The sequence below is a fragment of the Cydia strobilella genome, chromosome 8 (assembly GCF_947568885.1).
Source record: "Cydia strobilella chromosome 8, ilCydStro3.1, whole genome shotgun sequence".
Classification (NCBI taxonomy): Eukaryota; Metazoa; Arthropoda; class Insecta; order Lepidoptera; family Tortricidae; genus Cydia; species Cydia strobilella.
The window spans coordinates 15,448,927-15,475,559 of record NC_086048.1 but is presented as its reverse complement, the minus strand read 5'-3'; the positions used below and the strand labels follow the sequence as shown (position 1 = coordinate 15,475,559).

Sequence of the window (26,633 nt, the reverse complement as noted above, 5' to 3'; positions counted from 1 at the left end):
TTAAAACAAGCTCCACGCTGTTTTTTGGCGCATGTGCGGATAGGAATAAGGTTCAAAATGAAATAAGCTACCCAAATTACTAACTGCACGCAGACGAAGACGCGGGCAAAAGCTTATTATAAATCGGTTTAGCGGTTTAAGCGTGAATAGGTAAGCAGGCAGACAGAGTAAAGTTACTTTCGCATTTATAATATTCTTAGGGAAGTAAGGATTAGTAGGGATGATTATTTGGTTTAGTGAATGGAATTAACATCAAATATAACTAATTTTCATTAACCACGTATTGAAATAATTTAATTAGTTGTAATATAATTTAATATTTGTACATTTGATATGCATTTGCAAGTATGCATGGAATGTCCGCAGTTTGTTTATATTTTCTTTTTTTAAAGTTTGATGCAAGAAAAATTAAAAGCGCTTCAGGGGTAAAAAAATAATAAAAATATTCAAATGCACGGAAATTGACAACTTTTAATATTTTTTTAGGTAATTGCGAGATCTACAGCTCACAGACAGCTCGCTTATTGACAGAGCGCTAGTTAAATTCTCCTTTTCAGATTGTCTGGATGTTCTCCAATATGTTTTAGGGTTCCGTAACCAAAGGGTAAAAACGGGACCCTACTAAGACTCCGCTGTCCGTCTGGCCGTCTGTCCGTCTGTCTGTCACCACAGGCTGTATCTCATGAACCGTGATAGCTAGACAGTTGAAATTTACACAGATGATGTATTTCTGTTGCCGCTACAACAACAAATACTAAAAAGTACTCGGCTTAGAATTGCTCCGAGCAATTATTAGGGTTGGCACAACTTGACGTCCCTTTGCGTGCACGACCACAGATAATGACCTGAATTTTGACAACCCTTAATAGCCGAAAGGGATAGTGCCATATATTAGAAGAGACATCATGATTCGACCCTGAACCGCTGTCAAACTTCGGTTTTGTAGGAAGTTTCCTTTCTGTACGGTAGTATATACTATTATTTATTCTGTGGTTCAGATGGCGACTGTAACATAAGAACACGAAGCTTATCGCTGAAACTCTACCGGGCCAACGCTCACCGTTCGGATGTTTCGTCCCTAATCATAAAAATTCTCTTCAAAAGGACCGTAATGAGATTATCTTGTTGGTGAAATATTTTGAGCCTGATATTGAATTTCAGAAAGCGGTGCCACACCGAGCTCTTAGCAAACAAGGTGAAGTAGTTCCGTCGAAGATGTACCGTTTCCGGTAATACAATCCAAGTGGGAATATCCTTGGAAACATGCAAGAGAATATGGCTGACATGAGAGAATATTGAGAAATTTTAATTTGCATTATTTAATGTAACAAAATTAAAAGGCCTAAAAATACAACTTTCACGTCGTCCTTATTAAATGCAAAAAAATCTAGAATCATTTCCAAGATTTTCGATATTACCGTGTATATTTTGCGTGTTACTGAGAACATTCTCCTTGACGTTAACTAATTATCAACATCCAAATAAAAAATAAATGATTAGGAATTATAGAAAATACAAACACGGTTGCACGAAAATCGTGTATTACTTATTTCACTCGTATACTTAGGTATAGTAATAGTAATAGTAATAGCCTTTATTTCATGCTTCTTTTTTACAATTACATAAAATTTCATATTGGTTTATTATTTGCATGTCGCTTGTGCGGAAAAGGCCTCCCCCAGTATCTCCCATTCCTTCCTATCCTGTGCTGTTCTCCACCAGTATCTGTCGAAGTTCACTAGCTCGTCTCTCCATCTTTTATTTGGTCTTTTTTGCTTTCTCGCTATTCCTATTGGTGACCATTCTGTGACACGTTTAGTCCACCGGTTATCCGTTGTTCGACATATATGGCCAGCCCAGGCCCATTTGCTCTTTTTTATTGCGTATATTATATCTTTTACTCCAGTTTTCTCTCTTATGACTTCGTTTCTGATTTTGTCCTTAATTTGAATTTTTAACATTGACCGTTCCATACGTTCCATATCTCTTTATATACTACGTCGCATTTAATTTTCTATTAACTTTTATATAAACTTTTATTATGGGATTTTTCCTAATAACACAAGTATTATTTTTATACCGCGACACAACCCTAGTTCAGCTCATTTCTGTCCTGCGAAAAAATGTATCAGAATGATTTTGTTTTGTTTCTATGAAATGTTATTTTTTGCTGATGGGTTAAAATTCTAAGCCCATAAGTTGAAACATTACATGGTTTGATGCGCATGATTTATATTTTCTCCTAGTCCACGGTGAAGAAAATAGGTAGTGCAGTAAAATTTTTCTTTTGAACTCGTAGAAACCTAGGCACTGAATAAAGTCATAAAAATGTAATAAAATTGTAAAGGTTCGTCCTTGTTCTTATCTAGATAGGTACCAACCGAGATTCGACCTTCACAAAGAATTGATGTAATAAATTTGACTTGTTTCTATTGTCAACTTTATAGCTACGATACAACTGGGAACAATTTCCTGATTGTTGAAGACCTTATTTCGAAGATGAAGTTTAGTCTGTTTTAAGATATCAATATACCAACGTGGCGTCCCTACTAACATTATGTAATAAATGCAATAGTAACTGTATGTCTGTCTGTTACCTCTTTACGCTCAAACCACTGAATCCATTTTGATGAAATTTGGTACGGAGATGTATAGGTTAGTTTACATCGATCATCATAATCATCTTCCATGCATACGCAGTCATGGGTAGAAGATAGTCATCTATAATTTCTATTACTGAGTGATAAGTTCAAACGCAAGCAAAAACGCTATAGGTACCTATGTTTACCTTACCATCAAAAAACATGGGGTACATTATCCACGAGTGAAAGAGATTGAAGAAAGTATATGACCCTCAGACCTAATAATATATAACCGATGAAACATTCAAAAGAACATGATAGGTTGTCACACTATCTAGACATTAACGCAGCGTCTTACGTAAGCGAACAACTCGCGAACGCGAAGCGAAGGGGGTGCGGCGCCGTGCGGCGGGCCCACGGCGTTCGCGTTCGCAACGAGATCGCCCACGTTACCCACGTTCACGTAGGACGCTTCTACAGGTATCAAAGGATTGATTCACCCCGCGCCGCATCGCTTCGCTTTGCGTTCGCGTGTTGTTCGCCTACGTAGTACGCTGCGTAATGTTACCTATAACATTACAATAGGAAGACAATGTTTTAATTTAGCAGTAAGTAAGATTTTATGTTACGTATTTGTTAGATAGTGTTAGCAAGAAACACTCAAATTAACACAGTTTACCTAAAAAATCTCACCTTAGTCAATGAAATGTATGACTATTTAGCTAACTTCATCACAAGAAAAGATTCGTAACGTTCTTGAAAAAAACTTATGTACGAACATCGTTAATTACCCTTTGTTCAAAAACATTTCATACACATAATTAAATGACCAACTACATCAAAAGTCTTTACATATAGCGACCATCTCGCAATCTCTTCTTTCCAAATAGGTACCTGGACTTAAACAATATTTTCGTAACACCAAGCACCGCACTTCGCATCACATAAATTTAAGAAACTATAGAAGGGATACCTTGCAATATATTATGTGTTTTCCTAAACCACAAAATTCACGGATGTTTGGATGTCTCAGAACCCGCAAAGACAAGCAACAGTTTGGTTTTGGATTATTTCTTTGTCCATGAAAGGAAATAATACCTTTACCAAATTTATCAGTATCCCATATTATAATGATACACTTTGTAAATTGCTGAAAATAAATGCGCGTGCAAAACGCACCATAAGTTTTACTTACCGATCATTCTATCTCGCGAACGACTTCGGAAATTCCCTCTGATTAATATTAAATAGTTTCAAAGTTTCTCTCACAACACAATTAACAAATCCACCTTAAAAAGTCAACCAAACTTAAAAAAAAATTTTTTATCGTATAATATTTATAAAAAATATGTCCTTTGAACATTCAAATTATTAAATATGGATTTTTCCGGTTTAAATTGGAGGACCGTTCGCGCTCCGAGTGTCTCGAACCGACTGAACCGTATCCGGGGTGGCTTTTCCCGATTTCCACAATTCTGCGAGAGGTTTAGCAGAAATACTATAGTATTATGTGACGTAGGTCGGGAATAGAGCGCCATCTATTCGCGCAATGGGAAAACGTACTTGGCTCCACATCTTTAGCGACATCTATTGGCATTTTCCAGAACTACCTGGTTTGAAACGTTGTAACATTGTTGGTAAAGTACGTAGGGTTAGAATATTTTAACAGAGGTCGCTAGTTTGACAATTTTTTAGTTGTGTTACTATACTACATTCTGCGTGAGATTTGGTATGTGTAATTACAAGTACATAGTAGAATTTAAAATTTCCTTGGCACAATTGTTTGCAATATTAAATGAAATAGAATAGCAACGCGTACCTATATCCATTTGAAAACACGTGAATCTGCCTTTTGTTAAATAACCTCCTCCTTTTTTGCTCGGTTAATTAGTAAAATATAGTATAGTAGTATTTATTAATTTAACAAATAAAAACTTAAAGAATAAATTTCATAATTTCACAAATTTTGTAGTTGCCGAGTAAAATATATATTATGCTAGAGACGGACAAAACACAGATCATGGCTTCCTCATTTCCTATCTTGTCAATTAGTAAAATAATAAATATTTATAATACGTAAGCCCTTGCCAAATAGATGGCGTCATGTGGCTTTGTAGGTACAGAACAAACTATTAGTTTTTTTTAAACCAGCTTTTGCCCGCGACTTCGTCTGCGTGGAATTCGTTCCAGCAGTTAGAGTAAGTGTACCGCCAGGATAAATCCTAATGGCAATAATTTTGAGCCTAATATGTTTAGTTTAGTTTAGTTTATTTCTTTCATAATGATAAATTACAAGATAAATTATTCCTACACTAATCTATATGAATTTATATTATGATCGTCAATTATTCAGCATGCAAACATGTAATTATAAAATGTCAACAATGATAAATCAAAAACAAATCAAAAACAATACAATACCGTCAAATTAAAACTAAATAAATAATGGAATACATGTCAAACAAAAAAGGTATCTCCTAATGATCGTCATACTAAAACTAAGAGCAGTAATAATAACAGATAATGTCAAATAAAATCCAATTTACAAAAACTATAATGTCTAATATGGTTACACCAATTAACAGGCAATTCATTAATTTTCTCATTTCCACCCCCCGTTTTCACCCTCTTTAGGGATGACTTCCGACATAAAAACTGTCGTACTGTCCTTCCCTGGGACAAACTATCTATAAGCCAAACTAAATCCGTTGAGCGGTAACAGACAGACAGACAGACAGACACACTTTCGCGTTTATAATATTAGTATGGATGGATAGTAAGGATTAGTAAATTAGTAAGTAATTTAATGTCCTGCAGAAGTTTACCTTGTTGATTTGTTCATTTATAAACTACTATATGCCTGCGACTTCGTCTGCGTGGGATGATGATGATAATGATTGATAAAAACTGTCCTATCTCCTTGGGCCTCAAACTTTCTCCATACCTCATTATTATCACATCCTCATTATTATTACATATACAATGTACAACGACGGGACTTAATCGCGTAAAATCCAAGACCAAGACCAAGTGCGGGTAGTTCGAAAAACTCGCGCGCCTAGAAGATGTTGATGTCAACTTTAGCCAGTCTTCTCCCGAGACAACGGGGACAACGCCGTCCTCGAAACGTCGGAGGTAAATTTAAAACTTATTTTACGCGATTAAGTCCCGTCGTGGTGAATAATATAATTCATGAGTAAAAATCGTGAAAGTTTAAATCAGTGTTTCTCCATACCTAATTTCATCTAAATCGATTCAGCCGCGCAGCGGTTTAAGCGTGAAGGGGTAACAGATAGCTAGACAGACACTATTTTCTCATTTTTATAATACTAATATGTAACAGAAATTTTACATTATAAAGGACGTGCTACGAGTCTTATTTCATTTTTTTTATACCACGTCGGTGGCAAACAAGCATATGGCCCGCCTGATGGTAAGCAGTCACCGTAGCCTATGGACGCCTGCAACACCAGAGATATTACATGCGCGTTGCCGACCCTTTAAAAACCTGTTACTTTTTTGAAGAACTTTACGTTACTTTTTTATACTGTAGCCCCTCGGGAAATCCATCTCATCTCCATCCTCATCTTTAGGAAACTTCATGGAAACTCAAATTCAAGACGAAAGTAGAAAACCCGCGCGAAATCGCCTTCTCATACAAACATAGTCCTAATTTTCCTCCCTGGATATTAACTTAAATATGTTGTATATCAACCACAGCTATGCCTACGTTTAATTTTTTTCGAATTTTTAATTATTATAAAAGCTAGGAGCATTTAAAAATCTGTTTTTCGCTCCTAATTTTTACAATAATCTAAAAATCGAGGGCATATACAATTTTTTTTATCTTTTGTTCTAATTCAAAAAATATTAACGTTAGAGCATTCCTGAGAAGTAACCCTACTTGGGATTTCAGGGTTTGTCCAATGGCTAAGGTCACCCTGTATATATACATCAAATATACATTAAATTATGGAAAAAATATTTTCCATAATGTCAATTGTCAATATTCAGAGAGGAAAATGGGGACTACGTTTGTATGGAGAAGCGGCCGTCCCCTTTCCTCTTAACCCTTTCACTGTCATTCAACGGCTACTGGTGCTACGCCGTAGGCCGTAGTAGCGTTTTAACGCTATGTCTGAGGGCCTACCGCGTTCGACGTGTTGTCTCCCTATCACACTTACGTACCAATTTACAAGTGCAATAGAGAGGCAAGTTGAACGTGGTTTTCAGTAGGCCCTCTGATTCGTAATACCATTTTTTTTATTACTTATCCAGTAAATAGAGGCTTATTGTCATAGTTTTAGAAGTCACGGTAAATTTGCTGCTATCTTTGGACACAGGATTAAAACTTTTAGAAGCCATATGACTTTGACTCATGTTTTTTCACTGATATGTATTAAAATTGTTAAATATCAAACGGTGTCGCCATCTACACTAGTATAGGCCAAAGGTATGGCGCCATCTTTTCGAGCATAAATTTTTCTTGATTTTCTGAGGCATGTTTTTTTCGTAGACAATTTTTTGCTATGGCTACCGTTCACGAGTTATTTACTTGTTTGAGAAATTACTATACGCACAACATACGTGACGCACGGCAAAATCAGCTGGCTAGTAAAAAAAATCGAAGAAAGATCATATTTCGTTTTTTTTTACGAAAAACTATAAAGTTTTGGGGTCTGAAATTTTGCATACTTGTTACTAATAGAAAGCCATATCATTAAAAAAATTACAAGCCAATACTCGCTGGGGGTAGATTCACTTAGCTTATCCTGGCATGGCCTTTGTGCATAAATGGCAGATGTTCAACTGGTACAGGCATCAGAAGTGGTTAAGCACAATCAATTTAAAAAAGTTGAGGTCAAAATGTTTCGTGTGAAAAAGTTTGAAACCTCTGATTTTATATAGTTAAAGCCCTGCCACTCACCTGCCAGTAAACAATATGATAACCATAAACTATAATTTGAAGTATATTAATGTTTAGCTAATATTAGATTTACCTAATGTTCCTATGCCCTGACGGGTGCATTGTATTGTTGTGTGACCTAAAATATTAAATATTTTGATTTGTGTGTTTTTCTTTTGAGTAGTAAAGCTGGTCAAAGACGCCTAGTCTTACTAAGATGGCATATAGTCGAGAAATTGGGACGGGTACCGCCGTAGCGAGGTGGCGTTTCATGGCGGTTCTCGGCGGTTGGCGCGATAGGTAAAGACGCCGGTTCGAATCCGGGTTCACCACTGGAGGGCTTCGTCACTTTTTCTATAATATATGACATCTATTACAGTTTATAGTGTGACCTAAGTTATATAATTATATAAGTAAACACAGGTACTGTGCATATTTTGACGAAGTTTGTTGCAGGTGTTTTGTGCTTGATTATATTGACGAAACCTGATGCGTTGTTAATTTTACCTCTGTCTTGGATACTTTAGAAAAAGTACCAATGATATACCTATTATGAATATGAGCTTATTTCATCTCACCCGCTTACCTACATCTGCAGCTAACTGCAGATACCATAAGAACCCGCAGCTGCAGCCGATAAATCTCCACGGACTTCTGCGGAACCTATTTAATTACGTCCACTCCCCTGAACCCTAAAGGTACAATTTATTTAGTCCACTATTTATTATCGTTGGTTTAAGGTTCCGTACCTCAAAAGGTAAAAACGGTCACTTATTATTTTATCGAATGTCGCAGGAATTTTGTAAGAATTCGCCGTTTACCGCCGTCATTTTATAAACGCGAAGCGGTTTTCATATTGCCGAAGGCAATTTGTTAGTGCGCTTAATAGCGTCAACATCAAACGTTGTAGGTTTCGTTAGGGTGACCATGGCTTAAAAAAACTTAAAATTCACAACTTAACTAGACGGGGCTCCTATTTCTGGGCGGTTTGCCTTTCGGGCATCTGAAGCTACCTAACAACCTAACCTCCCTACCTATTAATTTAGTGTGACGTCCGATAGACGTCCGTATGCGTCGGCGTACGGCGTATGCTGGCTAGTGTGGACAGGAGAATGGGTGCTCATGTTGCCCCGGGTGCTTCTATCAATGCTCCTCAAAGATATATGTTGGCGCCAGTGTTTGGAAAACGCACTGATTTGTGTTTCAGGCAATATGGCCGATTGTAGAATTTAGCACTTTTATTGAAAATATTATTAATCCTAATTAATGTTTATACTGAAATTGGGCTATTGTTTAGAATCATATTAACTTATATGTTTATTTTAAACCATTATTTCCATAATTATTTATTTTGTTACTGTCATCATGCCTATTGATGCTGAAAACAAACTGTGCCTGCTGGCCGATATAGAATAACGCAGCGTACTATACATAGGCGAACAAAACGCGAACGCGAACCGAAGCGATGCGGCGCGGGGTGAATCAATCCTTTGATACCTATTATATATAGAAGTGTCGTACGTGGGCGATCTCGTTGCGAACGCGAACGCCGTGGGCCCGCCGCGCCGCGCCGCGCCGCTTCGCTTCGCGTTCGCGAGTGTCCGCTTATGTAAGACGCAGCGTAACTACACAGGAAAGTTCATCCACCATATCGCCAGGAGTGGCATTCGAATTTAAAAATTGTTATTGATAGGTAATTTATGCGGGGTCACATGGTTTAAGTTAGGTGATACACGATATATATACGCGATTACTGTAAGCAACTTTTGTTATAAGAGCAATAATAATATATATTCATACTCATACTCATTTATTAATAATATTATTACACATTACACGTCAAAAATTTAATTACATGAGACAGATTACATTATTTTACAGTTTTGGGTAGTGTAGGTAAAAATATGTCTATTAATTTACAATTACATGTGAGCCTTATAATATAGATTAGATTAGATTAGATTAATTTATTTCTTATTGGGAATAACATGATATTTAACAATGTCACAATGTATCTAAATAACATGAACTCACAAAAAGATCGTCAAATTGTAAAAAATAATAATTCAGTAAAATAATTAAAAAAATAAATAAAAACAAACAAATCATAACAAAAACTGTAATAGATGTCATATATTAAAGAAAAAGTGACGAAGCAGAAGGGTGCTTTTTCTTTAATATATGACATCTATTACAGTTTTTAATTTATATATAGTAGTGTGACTACTTTAAAAAACACAAATCAAAATATTTAATAAAATAATTGTATTTGTTCTCAAACTTGTTCAAATCATAACAAAATAAAAAAATTAAAAGTCAAATACAGTGAGTGAGTCAAATACTGTATTAATTAGTATTGTTACATTAAATTATTTTTTGTATGTCAATTAAACTATATATTGTAGAAGTCATTCAGGCTGTAAAAGCCATGGGAGTGGATCCATTTCCTTAATTCACGCGTAAATAAGTTGGACGATTCTATCGTGGTGATGACTTTTGGCAATTTGTTTTAAGCTTTGGGGCCCAGAACCTGCATGGTCTTGGAGGGTCAGTCGGTAACTTAGTCAGTCGGTAACAGTCAGTATATCTGGGGCCCATTGCATCTTATACCAATCTTAACGCATCAAAACTGCATCTGCAACTGGTTATTGCATCTTAACGCGAGTTTGTATCTGCGGAATTGTAAATTTCGATGTTAAGTTTAATTTCAGAAGTGTGTGTATTGCCATACGATAAATAATATTGCATAATAAAATACAAGCTAATACTATTAGTGATTCTGTATGTAAAATCACTAATAGCTTGTATTTTATTACGCAATGGGCCCCTGGTGTTTCATACTAACCAGGTTTTTTTTGGATTTCAGAGTTAGTGCTATAGTAAAAGTTAAACAGAAATGAGCACAATCGCATATATATATCTTGTATCGCCAATAAAATGTCATCCAGTATTATCTCAGCTCACAGCGTATACTACTCGTATCACATTTAGTGATGTCTAAATGAGATCAATTCGAAAGTTCGAATAGGCCTCCTATGTTGCTATAGCAAGTAGAGGTAAGTACTTATTCTTCCAATGATTCTTTTTCCTTCCTGTTTAATATTTCTGGGCTAGGATTTTACAAAGGCGTCGATGTTGCCCACGCAATTGTTCACTGAGATTGAGAATTGAGATTTATACATACGTGATAAACTGGATACGCATGCAAGATTTGTCAAAGTATTATATAAAGTAAAATAGCAAATCATTTATCAATAATGCGCAGTTAAACAGAGAAATACCTACACAATTATTCTATAGGTACCACCAATTGACAGTGTCAGCTCATCTCAAAACTTTGCAATATACCTATTTTGGTGAATTCCCAATACAACCCACTCTTAAAATACCTTTTTGTGTATTTCAAATGCGTAGCATTGAATTGTCAACAAGCGCTGATTGATTACTAATAAGCGCTTCGATTCTGCTACGATTCGTAGCGTAGGCGTCTACGAAGTTTAGGAATATTTCCAATTTGAAAAAAAGTCGTGCTACTGCTAGCAAAGTAAAATTAGAGCTCTTATTTGGCATTTGTACAAGAAGCATCGACGTGTCACAGTAAATAAAAACTATTACATATTTTTTAAATGTATTGATGAATAATGTATATCTGTATAGATTGGTAGGTACCTATAATACCTATACAGAACACGCATAAACAACCATTCATTACAATAATTATAGTTTCGTTACGTTCAGTATCATGCATGTGATGTATATTACGTGGACTTCGTCAATCGGGCATTTACACGAATTTCATATGCCCTTTAAAGCATGCCGTAAACTTGACTGCGGAAATGCTGCCGACTTGTAACAGTTGTAACTCTCGTAATGTGTTAGGTCGCATTTTTAAAAGTTTGTAAACAAAGTGTGACGTCGGCGCTCGCATGCCGCGCCGCCTGCACTGCACTGTACTGTACGCCGATCTCCAATAACTGTGGAAAGAATTCGGACTATAAATTAATGAGCGAAGGCGAGCCGAGTGGCGGCGAGCGCGGCCGAGCGCGGTCATACGACGCCACTTCTAGATCCCCCGTCCCGCGTCGCGAGCGGAATTCGCACGAGCGCCGCGCCTCCGCGCCCGGCTCCGCGCTCCGCCGAGCGCCGTCAGCCGTCAGACGGTTCAGTGTACGTGCGACCGCTCGCGGCCGAGGACGACCGTCGCGCCACGCGTTATACTTCGCTTATTACGCAGTAGCGACCATCGCCGACCGCGTGGACACTTCCGAACAACTTTTGATGCGACTTTATGAAAACCCACAACTGTGCAAAGTGCTAATAGAACCCTCAGTGAACTCTTGACAGTGCGAAAAAGTTATAAAGTGCTCGAACTCGGAAGGACGCCTGAATTTGCGCAGCGGCCAAATATTGGGACCGGTGACGATCGTAGGCGACACGAAACGCGGTGTTACGGGCCACGTTACAAGGTTATCGCGCCTCTAGCCCGCCAGTGATGAATTGGAAAATCGGCGTATAGCTCACGTGGTTCGCGCCCCGCCCCCGCCGCGCTCCGCGCTTATATTTAGCGAAAATCACCTCTCGGGAACGGCCCGACGGCCGACGCTCTGCGTACGGCGCTGTTTATGAACGTTACCGAGATACCACATGTTATTGGCTTCGAATAACAGAGCCGATAACGAGAAGACAGATAACCTCCCGGTGGAGCTCGGGTCCGACGACGTTCTGGAAATAGAAAAAAATCAGAAACGAGAGCGCACTGTGATGCTAACGGCCAAAGTCGGCACGCACCGCTGAGCGTGCGGATCGTCACAGCTACCGAAAAATTCCACTGAGCCGCTGTGTAGAGAGGCGGAGATGTCTCTGCAGGCGGGTGGGAGCTACACCAACCTGTGGTCGTCGCAGACGGCGCTGCAGGAGCTGGAGGGGGGCATGGCGGAGCTGGAGCCACTGGGAGAGCTGGCCGAGGTGGGCTTCGAGCCCCAGCCGCGCGCGCGCTCCAACACGTGGCCGCTGCCGCGCCCCGACAACTTTGTCGACCCCGAGGATGCCGGCTCCAAGAAGAACTCCAATACCAACCTTTCCGGTAAAATTCCCGCCCTCAATCCTCGCTATTTAGGTCGACCACGCACGTGCGCATGGCTCCAATAACAAAACAAACATGCAAGGAGCCACTTCTTATTAGCAGCTTATAGAATGTAAGCGTAGCGTAACTGATAAAAGAAATAATAAAATGATCACAACACAACATGTTTACAAGTTGGCCGCACTATGAGCAGTCATGATAAAATGTGTTTGGTCGCAAAAAGTTTATCGAAGACAACTGCGTGGCATCGAGTCAGTTGCTGACTTGACCATAACATTGTAGGCATAGGAATAATACAAGGATACTAAGCAAAAAGTAGTTAGTTACCTAATCAATGCAATAATGAGCAAAAAGCAAACTTATTCAGAACCATCCCCTTAACCTCTAATTACTTTACTTGGAAGAGGTTTCTTGAGTTCTGATCAATTACCTCCTAATTGCAATTTCTCTAGAAAATTGCGAGGAATCCACGGGTAGCTGCAAGACGCGTAATAACGTTTTCTAATAAAGCGATCGAGAAGTCCGTAGGCCTCCTGTGGATTTCCTGATAAGGGACCTGGGGTTACGTTGGAGCCAATCCACGATACTTTCTCCGAACTAGTCAATTAAATTTTTCTAAACGTGTACTGTGTGCGTACACGTTTAGAAAAATTTAATTGACATATAGTACATAGCTATAGCTGCTACAGCTTTCCTGTCTAAAAATATAACCGCAAATGTGCACAGTATGCTCATTCCTTTCCTTATAGGATTGCAAATTTAAAAAAACCGGCCAAGTGCGAGTCGGACTCGCGTTCCAAGGGTTCCGTACATTACACAATTTAAACAATGTATTTTTTAAGTGGAAATGTCTTTAAAAAACCCGTAGGGGTCGGATCAAAAACTAAGTAATTAAGTCCGACTCACGCTTGACTGCACATTTCTAATAGGTTTTCCGGTGATCTATAGGTAAAGATCTATTTTGTGTATTTTTTTCAAAATTTTTGACCCAGTAGTTTCGGAGATAAAGGGGAGGGGGGGGAATGGTCATTTTTTGCGTATTTTCTTGAATAACTTCTAAACTGTTTATCTTAAAATTTAAAAAATATATATATTTAAGATTCCCACAATGAGCTGTTTCATTTGATATGTAACACGATATAGTTTGACAAAATTATTTTTTTAATTTTCTCATTTACCCCCCAAAAGTGGCCCCCGTGTTTAAAATTAATTTGTTTACGTTACATGTCCATCTTTGGGTCACAAACTTACATTTGTGTACCAAATTTCAACTTAATTGGTCCAGTAGTTTTGGAGAAAATAGGCTGTGACAGACGGACAGACAGACAGACAGACGCACGAGTGATCCTATAAGGGTTCCGTTTTTTCCTTTTGAGGTACGGAACCCTAAAAAAAACAAGTTATGTTCACGTTTTTGCTTTTTTCGAAAAGAATCATCATCAACTTTAGCAGCTTTCTGTCTTAAATAGGATTGGACAAATGCCTTTCCTATTCTTTTTTCCATTCTTTTTGGATTTTATTTATCTTATTTTATATTGCTACAATATCATTGGACTACCAACCATAGAATAAAGAAAGAGATCAAGCTCTAGGTCTATAAAATATCTCCTTTCCTAAAAAAATTATGGATTCAACAAGACTAATATTTGTGCTGGGATCTTGAAAGCTCGTGCAAATTCAACGTCTATTTAATAGGGTAACTAGATGAAAAAAAAAAGTTTGCGAAGCCAGAAAAAATTTATTCGTGTTTCGGTACCTTTCGTACTTAGCAACAGACCTAGAAGAAACCTACTCAGCGACTTAATTACAAACCCATTGGCGCTCATATAAAAAGTTATTACTGGCTAAGCAAACTATTTAGCAGGAAAGATTGATCACCAGAGTTCACTTATATTTAGTTGCAACATCTCGGCCAGTATAGAATAAAACAAGTATGTCGCCATTATTGTCATTCATTGACGTAAATCTTTACAATAAGACAGCCTACTTCAAAGAATCAGTACAAATTCAGTCAGTAGCCGTAGGTATTATTAAAATTATATAGATACCAACTGTTTTATGATTGAGGCTCTCGTCCACGTGCATCATATCAATTCATCATCACTGTCACTGTTTATCTCTACTGATACGTCGAAACTTCATCTAAGGGATACTTATAAAGAGCATAAGGTCATTGCCTTTTTTGAGTTATTGATCTACCATAATTGGCTTGACGTCCCATGCTTTTACTTAAAACTGTACCACAAAGTAGCGGTGGATAAATCTTTGATATCATGCCAACTTTTGCATCAAACGTACGAGCATCTGATACAGATCGTAGAAGAAAAGCAAATGTAGTATTTGTAAATATCAAATAAATATCAATTCTTTCTTTATTCTTTATTCGTCGATCATAGGTGCACACAACATGATATTACATAAATGGTAAAAAAGAAAAATTGTTCCAATATATTGTACCCAAGGGCATACGCCCTTAAGTTGGTTTGCTAATAGCAATTAGCATGCACCATGCACTAAATTAATATTAACAAGCAGTGTGTATGTCAAACAAGCAATTAATTAAAATGTCCAGTTAAAAATAATATAAAAATCATAACAAGTTTTTTATCATTATACATATCACATTTTCAATTTTATAATAATCAGTAAAGGTTGTCAATGAGAAATTCATTATAGGAGTAGAAAGCCTTCCTAACCAAAAATTATTTTACAGATTTTTTAAATACACTAATGTCACACAATTTCCTTATATGTTCAGTTAATTTGTTAATACTCTAGGAGCCATACCGAGAACGCTTTTTGACAAGAGAGCAGTTCTTGACGGATGTGCACAGACCATGTGTTGCAAACGTTGACTGTTAAGACATCGAAATATATCTGGATGTTTTTCACAAAAAATACTACGAGTAGTTCGTAAATGTACATACAGGGAAGAGTTAATATTTTTAAATTTACGAAATATGGCTTACATGATTCTGTGGGCAGTAGATGATGAGTCGCCCTAAGGCATTTTTCTGAGCTTTGAAAGCCAAGTAACCCAGTCAGTCGAATTCCCCTAGATAATGATGCCATATCGGAGTCCAGAAGATACATATGCATGATAAGCAGTTAACACAGTGTTGTAAATGTTGACTTCTACATTCTACAAGTTGTTGCCCCTTATATTTGACGTCTAAATCTTCTAGTTCGTTCTACCTTTGTCTAAAATTCATTTTGTTTTTTTTTATATTAATTTTTAGATTGTGCCACTTTACAATAAATTCTAAAGCATTACTCATTTCAGACAATGTCATAAATATTAAAACTTGTACTTGCGAAAATAGCGGTGCTATCATCCGCAAAAAGGACCATTGGATAGTTAGTAATTTTGGGAAGTTTATTTATATAGATAATAAAGAGCAGAGGCCCTAAATTCCTTCCTTCCAACATCATTATCAAATATCTTTATTTTGCATAAAATATAAAAGAAGTCTATACATTATTAGATTCTTATTGGTTAATGGAATCTAGTTGGAGTATTTTTAAGGATTCGCACCTAAAAATATTTTCTTAAGCATTTGTTTCGACTTAAATAATGTACATCAAACGATTTAATCAACCAAGCATCAACCAGTCAACCATCAACCAATCAACCATCGGTTACAAACTTGAAAACTTTACAACATAAAATATAAAGAAATAAAAATTTAATTCCATATTATATATCAATAACAAAGATGTATAAATTCATCAGTGACCACGCAAAGATGACTTCTTGGATTCAACAGAAGTTAAACCATTTTTACCGTTTGGGTACGGAACCCTAAAAAGATGTCGAAAAAGGAAGAGAAAAAAATAAACGACTAAATGGGATAGAATACGCCAACGCATGTGAACGTATTTAGTCCACTATTCCTATGAAAGAAGTATTTACTGCCGATAAATACTTACAATTCTATCATAGAAAATACATAAGCGTTTGTCCACAACAATATTATCAGATAAGAGAATATAATATATGAGGCCGATTAGTCAAAACGTGGCTTACAGGGAAAAATACTGCAATCAATTTCGACTTAGCTGCACTTATACGAGAATATTAGAGGCAAAGCGTTTTGTGCAGTGCATCCTAGCATGACCAACTTTTTTCATGTATTCGGATATAACTAGCAACAGTTATATTTAGACAAACATTTAAAAAAAAAACGATGTAATAACAATATTCCTTTGAATTATTTGATTCGTGGAAACCTAGAGTGTCTAAGCCTATTGCATAATATCTTACCTACTCGAGTATTAATTGTCAGAATATACAAGATAGAAGCTTTTTATTGCAAAGCCTTCACAAATCCAAAGGTCAAAATAATTCGCAATAACCTAAGCAGAATGAACCAGCAGATTCAATACTTTAGCCATCGTATACATATATTTAAGCCCATTTTTTTCAAAGTCCCTTTGTCGGAGTAGTTCTTCCTTTACCTTCTTCATGTTCTTTATGCTAGACTGACGTAGAATGTTGCAAAAAGTTTGTTGTGGATGCTCTTACGCTTTTTGGTCTAAAACTGGGTTGTAAATCTACCTCATGGATTACATAATTAATGTCATTACCGGGTCTAACGCGATTAAATTTAATTATTTTACCTTTTTTCCGACGTTCCAAGGGATCTATCTTCGGACTAGTGAGCGGATATTGTTAGTGCTGCGTGTCGTGCCGTGGAAAATAGACATTAAACAGAAACGGGTAGATAATTTTTTTTTTGTCTACCCCGAACATTTATATAAACTAATGTCGGGTAGTTTAGTGTTGTTTACCAATATCTCAATTGACATTTACTGGGACGTCAGTCTTCCGTGACCACAGCTAGTGCAACCTAGTTGAAACGTCGGAAAGAAGGTAAAATAATGAAATTTAATCGCGTTAGACCCGGTAATGACATTAATTATGTGTTCAAAACGCGAGAGTTTAAAGTGTTTATACTTCATAGATTGTTTGTCAAGAAAACTAGTAACTTAAGTTATATTTTTTCGCTGCTGCCTTATATATGTTTGTTGTTTCTCCGTAGGTGCCCCTCCCCTTCCCACAGCAGTGGGCAAGAAGAACTCCTCACGACGCAATGCCTGGGGCAATCTCTCTTACGCTGATCTCATCACCCAGGCCATCACCTCGGCGCAGGACAACCGACTCACGTTGTCGCAGATCTACGAGTGGATGGTCCAGAATGTGCCATATTTTAAGGATAAGGGCGATAGCAATTCCTCAGCTGGATGGAAGGTAAGGGATACATTTATACAGTTCAGGGGCCCTTGTCGAGATGAAAATCGTTTATCGACGAATTAAAAAGTAAAAATTTATCGGGATGATAGATGCAAACGGAAAGGTATGTTTAACTTCCGTACATTATGTAAGTGTCGATCGACGTTTTCTATAAACGATTGCCTCTTGGCTAAATCCCCGGGTTAGTTAATATGAATTAGCTAACGGTTCTTATTAAGGAGTAACGATCCTTAGCAATGACAATGAGGGAGCAATTATAAGCAGCCGTTCTTACACAATACATACGTGCAACCTACGGCCAATTATATTTTCTAACCAATATAACCTGTGCTTATACTAGAGCTAATTTTATTGTTTCTAGATAGTAGTTGAGAAGATTCATATTCCTATATCAACGTTTGAGAATTTGTTAGCGTATATGATTCATTTACTTAGCACTTAATGCTAAAACTACCTATCATACTATAAATTTTCAATTTTAGTTCTGGATATCTGGCCAGTTATAGAATGTATTTTTCAATTGGTTAACATACCGTAGTCGCTTGACTATTAAGCAACTAAACTTTGGTCGATCAATAGAAGGTATTAAACAATTTATCTGGTCCACTACCCACACGGTCAAAAGTCTTGTTTTTTGCCAAATTATCACTTTTTCATATCTATTTCGAGTAGGCATTTAACACTGAGATCTCTACAAATTTTCCTATATATATTCCCATATGACTGCTAGTATTGATAAGACATTATCGTCATGTCCTTATCACTATTGCGTTTGACCTTTTAATAAGCCGATAAAGTTATAGCTCGGGACATATCCCTTTTGATTTGCACTTATGACATCAATTTAAAATTTGTACTTAATTTTATAGTAGACTACTCTATTTGGTGAGGTTGCGTATTTGCGTGTATATGTAGGGAGTGGAGTGACTATTTGAAACATAATATAAGTCGGACAGTGGACGTCTTTCACCTAATCCCAAATAATATTATAAAGGCATTTAAGTAACTCTGTCTGTATGTCCGTCCGTCTGTTACATTTTCACGCCTGCACCTCTGAATCGATTTGGTATGGATATAATTTGAGTCCCGGGGAGGACAAAGGATTGATTTTAAATATAAGTTAAATCTTCATTCTACGTAGATGAAGTTAGGGGCAGAAATTTAGTATATGATATTAGCCAAATATCATCATTGATGATGGTAATGATCATGACAACTTTAAGGTTGTACAAAACACCATTAAATTTATCAAATTATCTATCTGCTGTAGGATGTATAAAAAACCTCTAAAGCTGAAACACGTGTCTGCTACTGCGCCTCAAAACAACTTGTCAAACATTCCACAACGTAGATACTAAAAGCTACCGGGCATAAATATTACAAATATTACACCTAGCTATTCATTCTAAGAAGCGCCATGCGTCTGAGGTGTTATTACTACCACTAGCATAGTCAAATTCTCTCACATAACCAACATAAGGGCGCTTTTAGACGCATACTTTTGCTACTGATGTCGATATTAGTTACACTGGATCATCTAGGTGTCCGATTCGCCGTTAGTCAAGAATACGCAGTCTGGTCAAACTGCGCAATGTCACCACGAGTTATCTATAAAACGACCGATATAAAAAGATAAAAATCGATGCCTTCTCCAAAACCCTGTCCATTGCGTTGCGCAATGCCGTCGCTTCAGCCGAGTCCTACTAAAGCAGCGATGGAATGTGTTCGCATTAAGAGGATTGGTTGTTGATAAACAGTGATCACAAAACGCGTCATCGTTTCAGCCTGGTATTGTAGAATCAGACTGATGATTTGGAATTTAAAATAGTCATTTAAATAAAAGTAATTGTATAAACGACCATTCTCAAAAAACGTCAGCGTTTGTATAATTACCAACTCGTTCATACATTTTATCATGAGACCGCGACAATGCAAAATATTTTCCGAAAATGGTTAAAGATGTTCCTATAATGAGTAAAATAGCACCAGTTGTAATAAATAATAATATTATCAATTGGGGCATTTTCTATGAAAAGGGACGCACAACGTCGCGCGGCATTGTATTTATATCGGAGCATCGTTTATAATGGCGTAAGCGCCATCGACAATAAGGTCCCTTTTTATAGAAAATACCACAATTATGTATTATAAATGCATTGCAGTGACTGAAATTGTATACACTTTAATGAATAAATCGATTTACTGATTAATGTTACGTTAATAAATTGATAATCTAATCAGAAGAATTATTTATTCAATTAGGAGCATAGAGCAATCATACTAAATTTTGGTCGTAGCTAGCTTAAATTTATTAAGGCCATTTTATAAGGTGTAACAATATTTTTAAAAACATTGAGCGCCTTATTAATTTAATAAATGAAAAAAAAAAAAAAAACAATATACTAGTCCCAATGAAAATATCCTAATGAAAATTTGTACGCGTGATCGGATTGAAATATATAAAGATTAACGGGCCTAATTACTACAGTTTTCTCTATTCTATAAGCTTTTAGTTTGCCCCACGTATTTAAGTAGGAAATTCACATAAAATTATTAATTGTTATTGATTAGATAATAACTATACTAAGTAGCATGTTTTAAAACAATTTTAAAATGCATAATAATAATTACTCGTCTAGATTAAGAACTAAATAATTTTTAAGAAAAAAAAATCGACTTCAATGGGGGATGCCGGTGAAAGAATATTGTTGATGGTGCACTCTTAGATTCCATTCAATGATATGAAAAAGACAGCATCGTTTGCCTAATTATGTAGAATAGGAGGTAAAACCACCTACTTTTCTAGTATAGGGTGGGCCAGTGATAAATTCTCTTTTCGTATTGACCTCTTTCGTTAAAATGCATTTATCATTGGTCCACCCTATAGCATTTCGTTTATGTGAGGATCGCAGTTCTAACCTAACCCAATTTTCTGATAGCAGTTCGGTTCTGTGAGGATCGCAGTTCAATCGTAACCTAACCTAACCCACTTATCTAATAGCATTTCATTTCTGTAAGGGTGGCAGTTTTAACTCTCCGGATCCGAGTCCAGGTCCGGGTCCGAACCGGGTCCGCGTTCGAGTCCGGGTCCCAGTCCAAGTCGAAATCGAAATCACCAAACATGTACTATGCGTCGTTGAAGATTTGCGTTCTGATTATCATCAGCAGCTCCACTTCATCAAATGCGACAGTTTTTAATGTAAATGCTTAATTTTCTGATGAAAATACAAAAATCTATATGTATGCCTTTAACATTTGAGGAGTTCCGTCGATTCATCAGCAGTTCCACTTCATCAAATGTCACTTTTTAAAATCTAAATGCTTGATTTGTTGACTAAAATACTAAAATCTCTATGAATGCCTTTCTCTATGAAATCTCTATGAATCTTAACATTTGAGGAGTTGCCTCGATTCCTCATGGATCCCATCATCAGAACTGAGTTTTGACAAAAACGGGAACGGGACCAATCTGTATGTAGGTATATACTTACAATCAAAAAAAGAATTAAAAAAAGAAACAACCGAATTGTGAACCACTTCCTTTTGAAATCTTGAAGTCAGTAAAAAAATTACGTAATACCTTTAACTATTCGCGGAGTGGTTAATAATAGTTTTGTAAACATGTAAATGTGAAGAGTACTGTACGGATGGTTCAAACTTCAAACCCCGACTCGTAACAATACCGACTTTTGGAACTTGTTTATGAAATGTCACTTGATATTGATGTACCAGTAGCTTCTCAGTGAAGAAAAAAATGCATCATGGGGAATAAATAAGGCCCTAAACTCCTTTTGGGTTCTATGGTCAAATATGAGTTATTTCATAAAAAACTAGAGCGCGAGCCCATTCTTCAAATTAGGCTAAGATCGGCCACGGACTCCTTTAAAATGCAACCTGGAAACTGCTAAAGAAGGCATTGCCGTTTTTTTCAGGTCCAATTGTATAATACATTTTTCATCGAATATTATCCTGGTATTATTCGTATATTATTATATAATATATTATTGGTATACTAAATTTTTATTAGTCTAAACAAAAAAAAAATATGTTTTTTATAATTCTGTAAGAACGTAATGCGTAATACGTTTTCAGCGGGTGGCTAAGCCCCTATTGTATCTACTAATTCGCTTCCCAAAGATTTCCTTAACCCAAAATACAAAAAGTGCTTATCACAAGAAGATTCGCGCAGGGTCTTTATTCCAATCACACACCAAACGCAGGCAAGTCAAACGCTCAGGATTTCCAAGTCAACTTTCCGATTATAGCATTATTTATACAGATCTATGGCTGCAGCAATTATACTAGTAAGCTCGAGCGTTCGACGAGCACAGCGATGGGAATACACGAACACCGTGACCTTCAAAGGCCTACCCGTGTCAGCGATTAATGTTTACGCATAACAATGCCCATTTAAACGGAAATTTCACGTTATTCTCAACCTTAGTACCTCCTAATACAGACTACGCTAAACTAGCTACGGTCATTGTGAGTTTACTTAATTAGCAACGTTGGGATCGCCCGTTTCTTTCGTCTGCATAAACGCGTTACTGGTGCGAGGGAGATACAGAATTACGTGGGAGCTCGTATGTCTTATCATACTGGATTACGATATGCGGAAGTTAATTGAGTATTTAAGTGCAGTTCAAGATTTTATAATCTGAGCGGTTTCAAGTTTGCATGAACTAGTACTTAATATCCATAGAAGGATATAGATGAACTGATTATTGTTTGGAAATGGTTTTCCTAGGGTGTGGGGTGTGAGAAGTAACTGAAAATTGTGACTTAAGCATACATCGGGGTTTTCGGTGCGGAAATGTTTGACATTAGCCAAAGAGTAGGTATAGTATTGACTTAAAAGCAGAATGTACTCTAGCAGGTTCCTACCTAATGAATAATTAATTAAACAAAAGATTAAATAAAATAAATATATTTTTTTATATTTTAACAAACTTGAAGTGAAACAGAATTTTCTTCACACGCCAACGCTAGGAAAATACTAACTGTACAAAATTACAAATCAAATACAAATGAACATTTTTAATACGCATCATTCACAATAGTAGAATTTACTTTTAAATGATGATTGTGAATCACAATCATCATTTAAAAGTAAATTCTACTCGCCTTTCTGTTGCCTTCTTCTATTTCTGTTGCCTCTATAACAACAAATACTACAAAGTACGGAACCCTCGGTGGGTGAGTCCGACTCGCACTTGACCGGTTTTTTTTGTCTGTATGTTTCGATGGCGGCAGTAGCGTACAACCAAAACCAAAAAACTTTGCTTTATCCAAGTGTTTATGAACACTGCTGAAGCACCCCATACAAATACATGCTCGTCAAATACTAAGCCTCACCGTTTGATACTCGTCCTCAATCAATTCAACACAATCTCAACCTTTGTCGATATTTATAAATTACTTGAGTATTGGTCGTAAACGTGGCCACAGGTCTCCCTTAACTACATAATGATCCAGCATGTTGAGGGTCTTCCCAAGTACAGTCAAGGAATATAACTTCAGTACCATGTCACAGTGACAATAATATGAAGTCTCTAACGACTTTCATATTCATTGTCACTGCGACAAAGTACGAAATGGTACTAGAATTAAATTATTTCACTGTACGTGGTCGCCATCGCCACTCAAGAACCATCCCATCCCAGCTTCCATCAGGTCTTAGTACAATGTGCCACGCCTGCTGCAACTTGATTCTGGCAACACCATGTCACTAATTGTGCCGAAATTAACAATGAAAACGAACTAATCGTCAAAGAACGAATGCCGTATGCTATCGCGAGCTGTGCAAATAAATTTGTTATCGCAGCAAGATGGCGCGCGTTAAATCAATGTAACCTCAATAATTACTTATTAAGAAAGGTCTCGGCTGGAATTTTCCAACGATTATAATACGCAGGGACCCTTTGTGATATTGTTTATTGGAATTTGAGCTGAAACAATAATTCCCAATAAGAAATAAAGACTTACAGGTGTTTTAAGTGAGGTTATTTGAGAATTTTGATAGCAACGATAAACAAGTTCAAGTTCATTAAACGGCAAACGAATATGCTAGATTGTGTAAACTTAAATGGTAATCATGAATTCAATATAAACTGTAATAGATGTCATATATTAAAGAAAAAGTGACGAAGCCCTCCAGTGGTGAAGGCCGGTTCGAACCGGCGTCTTTAGCTATCGCGGCTAACGCCATGAACTACCATGAAATGCCACCTCGCCCGTCCCAATTTCTTGACTATATGCCATCTTAGTAAGACTGGGCGTCTTTGACCAACTCAGAGGGCGAGCAGTGCGCGCTTGCACCTCCTATACGAATTCCTTACGTATTATTTTCTATTACAGTATAATTTATATATAGTAGTGTGACTACCAAGAAAACTGTAATAATGGTTCAGGACACCAATATACCAACAGCAATCGCCCTCGATCAAGTACCGCTTCAGTCTGTCGATCATTTCTGTTACCTCGGATCCACCACGACATCAAATCTCTGCAACAACAAGGAGATAGATACTCGCATTGGAAGGGCTGCAACAACTTTCGGCAAACTCTCTAAACGTTCACGTTTATCAAGCCTGTGTCCTTAGCATCCTGCTGTACGCTTCAGAAACGTGGACCACCTACTCCAAGCAAGAGCGTCGCCTAAACGTATTTCACATGCGTTCGTTGTCTCCGAACCATATTAGGAGTAATTTGGAGGGATCGAGTAACAAACGAAGCTGTTCTTTCTAAAACCAATTGCAACAGCATTATAATAATTATTCATAATAATTATTATTATTGCAACAGCATAATTGCAGGGCAGCTTGTGGCGAGCTGTTGGGGAGTGACGACCCCACTGACCCGAGTGCTCCAGAGAGTCGGTCAGGGTCTCCGTCTCCGGCGTGTCTTCGTCGGTCGGAGTGGACCCCAAGGGGACCCGCAGGACTCTCAGCTCTGGCTTGCCTTCATTGGCCGTCCAGAGGGGAGTCGTAAGAGCTATATGCTCCAGGGCTGGAAGTGAAAGATGCATAAGACGCGAGTTGGCACAGTGGCTGTTAACAGTCACTGGGTAGAAAGCGGCGCACACCTCTCGACACCCCTGAGCCGCTCACACCGGTGTTGCTCCTGGTCGTCTTCACGACGGCAGTTTCAGGGGCCCATCTAGTCAGCGGCAAGTCACCACCTGCCTCGATAACGTGAATTAACATTGTTATGGCAGGTGTCCGGAGTTCTTTACAATAGCCCAGTCTCATTGTCCACCCAAACTTCAATCCATAGACCGGTATACTGTTCACTTTTTCTGCAATAGTCCCAATGCCTGCTGCGACCGGTTCATGGGTGTCTATTGTTGCGCCTGTGAACGGGTTCCAGCAGGCGTTCTACATGACATTAAAGCTCTCCAAGGGGCCTCTACGTGTTGGATCTATATCCCCACGCAAGCCTATCAAAAGACCGGGATTTATAGGCCCGTGAAATCCGAGGAGATACAAATAATAATTATTCCACGATAATGTTGTGTGCATTTGTAATCGTAATGTAAGTAATGTGTAAGTTGCTTATGTAAGAAATATTTTACAATGTTGTTTGCCTGCATTATGTTATTGTACCTATCAAAATAAAATAAAATAAAATAACGTCTATGCTGAAACAGAGACGACTCCGCTGGCTGGGACACGTTCATAGAATGGACCCTGACAGATTGCCACGTGAAGTCATGCTCGGACAGATTGCCGAAGCTAAGAGACCGGTTGGTCGCCCCCGTTCTCCGCTTCAAGGATTCATGTAAACGCGACATGAATGGCTTCAGCATTCCAACTAACCGTTGGGAAGAACGCGCGGAGATGAGACCCTAGTGGCGTCGTAACCTGCGGGAAGGCATGGCAAAGCATGACGAGTTCTGGTTGGATCACCTTAACCAGAAACGAATTCGCAGAGCTGCTGGACCACCCCAGGAGTCAAGACACATCTGTGATCGGTGCGGCAAGAAGTGCCGATCGGCCATTGGTCTATACAGTCACCGCAGTCGATGTAGACTGTAGACATCTCCTCAAATACCTCTAGTCGCTGCAACTATCATCTGTAAAGATGCTGTGGCCAATGATGATGAGTGTGACTACTTAAAACCACAAATCAAAATATTTGATAAAATAATTTGATTTGTTACCAAAGTCGTTCAAGAATTCAATAGTTAAATCTTCGTAAAAATCCAATCGTAGCTACATATTTTAAAGTTAAAAAAGGCAATAGCCCATTATAATCATCGTCAAGTATATACGTATATGGTCGCAGTATCCGCACATGATAATATTGATTAATTGACGATACCTACATCATGCAAGAAAGCAGTTACTTTCTGGCACCGCGTAAGTAAGAGACGAAGCGCTAGACCATGTCATCCGCGAACCAAAATGAAAGCGCGACCATAATACACCTGGGGGCCTAGCCAAAACTTAAAAATGTATGGAAATAGCTACGTGACTTCGTAACATCTGTGATCCTGATACATTTTTTGGGTTCCGTACCCAAAGGGTAAAAACGGAACCCTATTACTAAGACTCCTTTGTCCGTCTGTCTGTCCGTCTATCTGTGCATATGTCTGTCACCAGGCTGTATCTCATGAACCGTAGTAGCTAGACGGTTGAAATTTTCACAGATGATGTATTGCCGCTATAACAAAAAATACTAAAAAGTACGGAACCCTCGGTGGGCGAGTCCGACTCGCACTTGGCCCGTTTTTTTTCTATTCGTTTGGCGTTTATCGATATACGATTGTCATGCATCTTAGCTAGGCCCCCTGCTATGAGATTGTTC

General features: G+C 37.7%; 2 protein-coding genes across 3 annotated transcripts in view; one reads left to right on the top strand and one right to left on the bottom strand.

Moving 5' to 3' along the window:
* The window catches only part of LOC134743779 (uncharacterized), a 198,933-nt gene extending 194,974 nt beyond the window's left edge, over positions 1–3,959 (bottom strand). Inside the window, exon 1 of the mRNA XM_063677433.1 lies at positions 3,778–3,959. The gene's annotated coding sequence lies outside the window, so the exon portion shown is untranslated. The remainder of the gene's footprint in view (positions 1–3,777) is intronic.
* A 7,697-nt stretch (positions 3,960–11,656) lies between these two features.
* The window catches only part of LOC134743749 (forkhead box protein O), a 132,575-nt gene continuing 117,598 nt past the window's right edge, over positions 11,657–26,633 (top strand). For both annotated transcript variants that reach the window (XM_063677390.1, XM_063677389.1), the window contains exons 1-2: positions 11,657–12,571; positions 17,614–17,822. In XM_063677390.1, the coding sequence (XP_063533460.1) occupies positions 12,343–12,571; positions 17,614–17,822 (438 nt within the window). In that variant the 5' untranslated portion in view covers positions 11,657–12,342. The remainder of the gene's footprint in view (positions 12,572–17,613; positions 17,823–26,633) is intronic.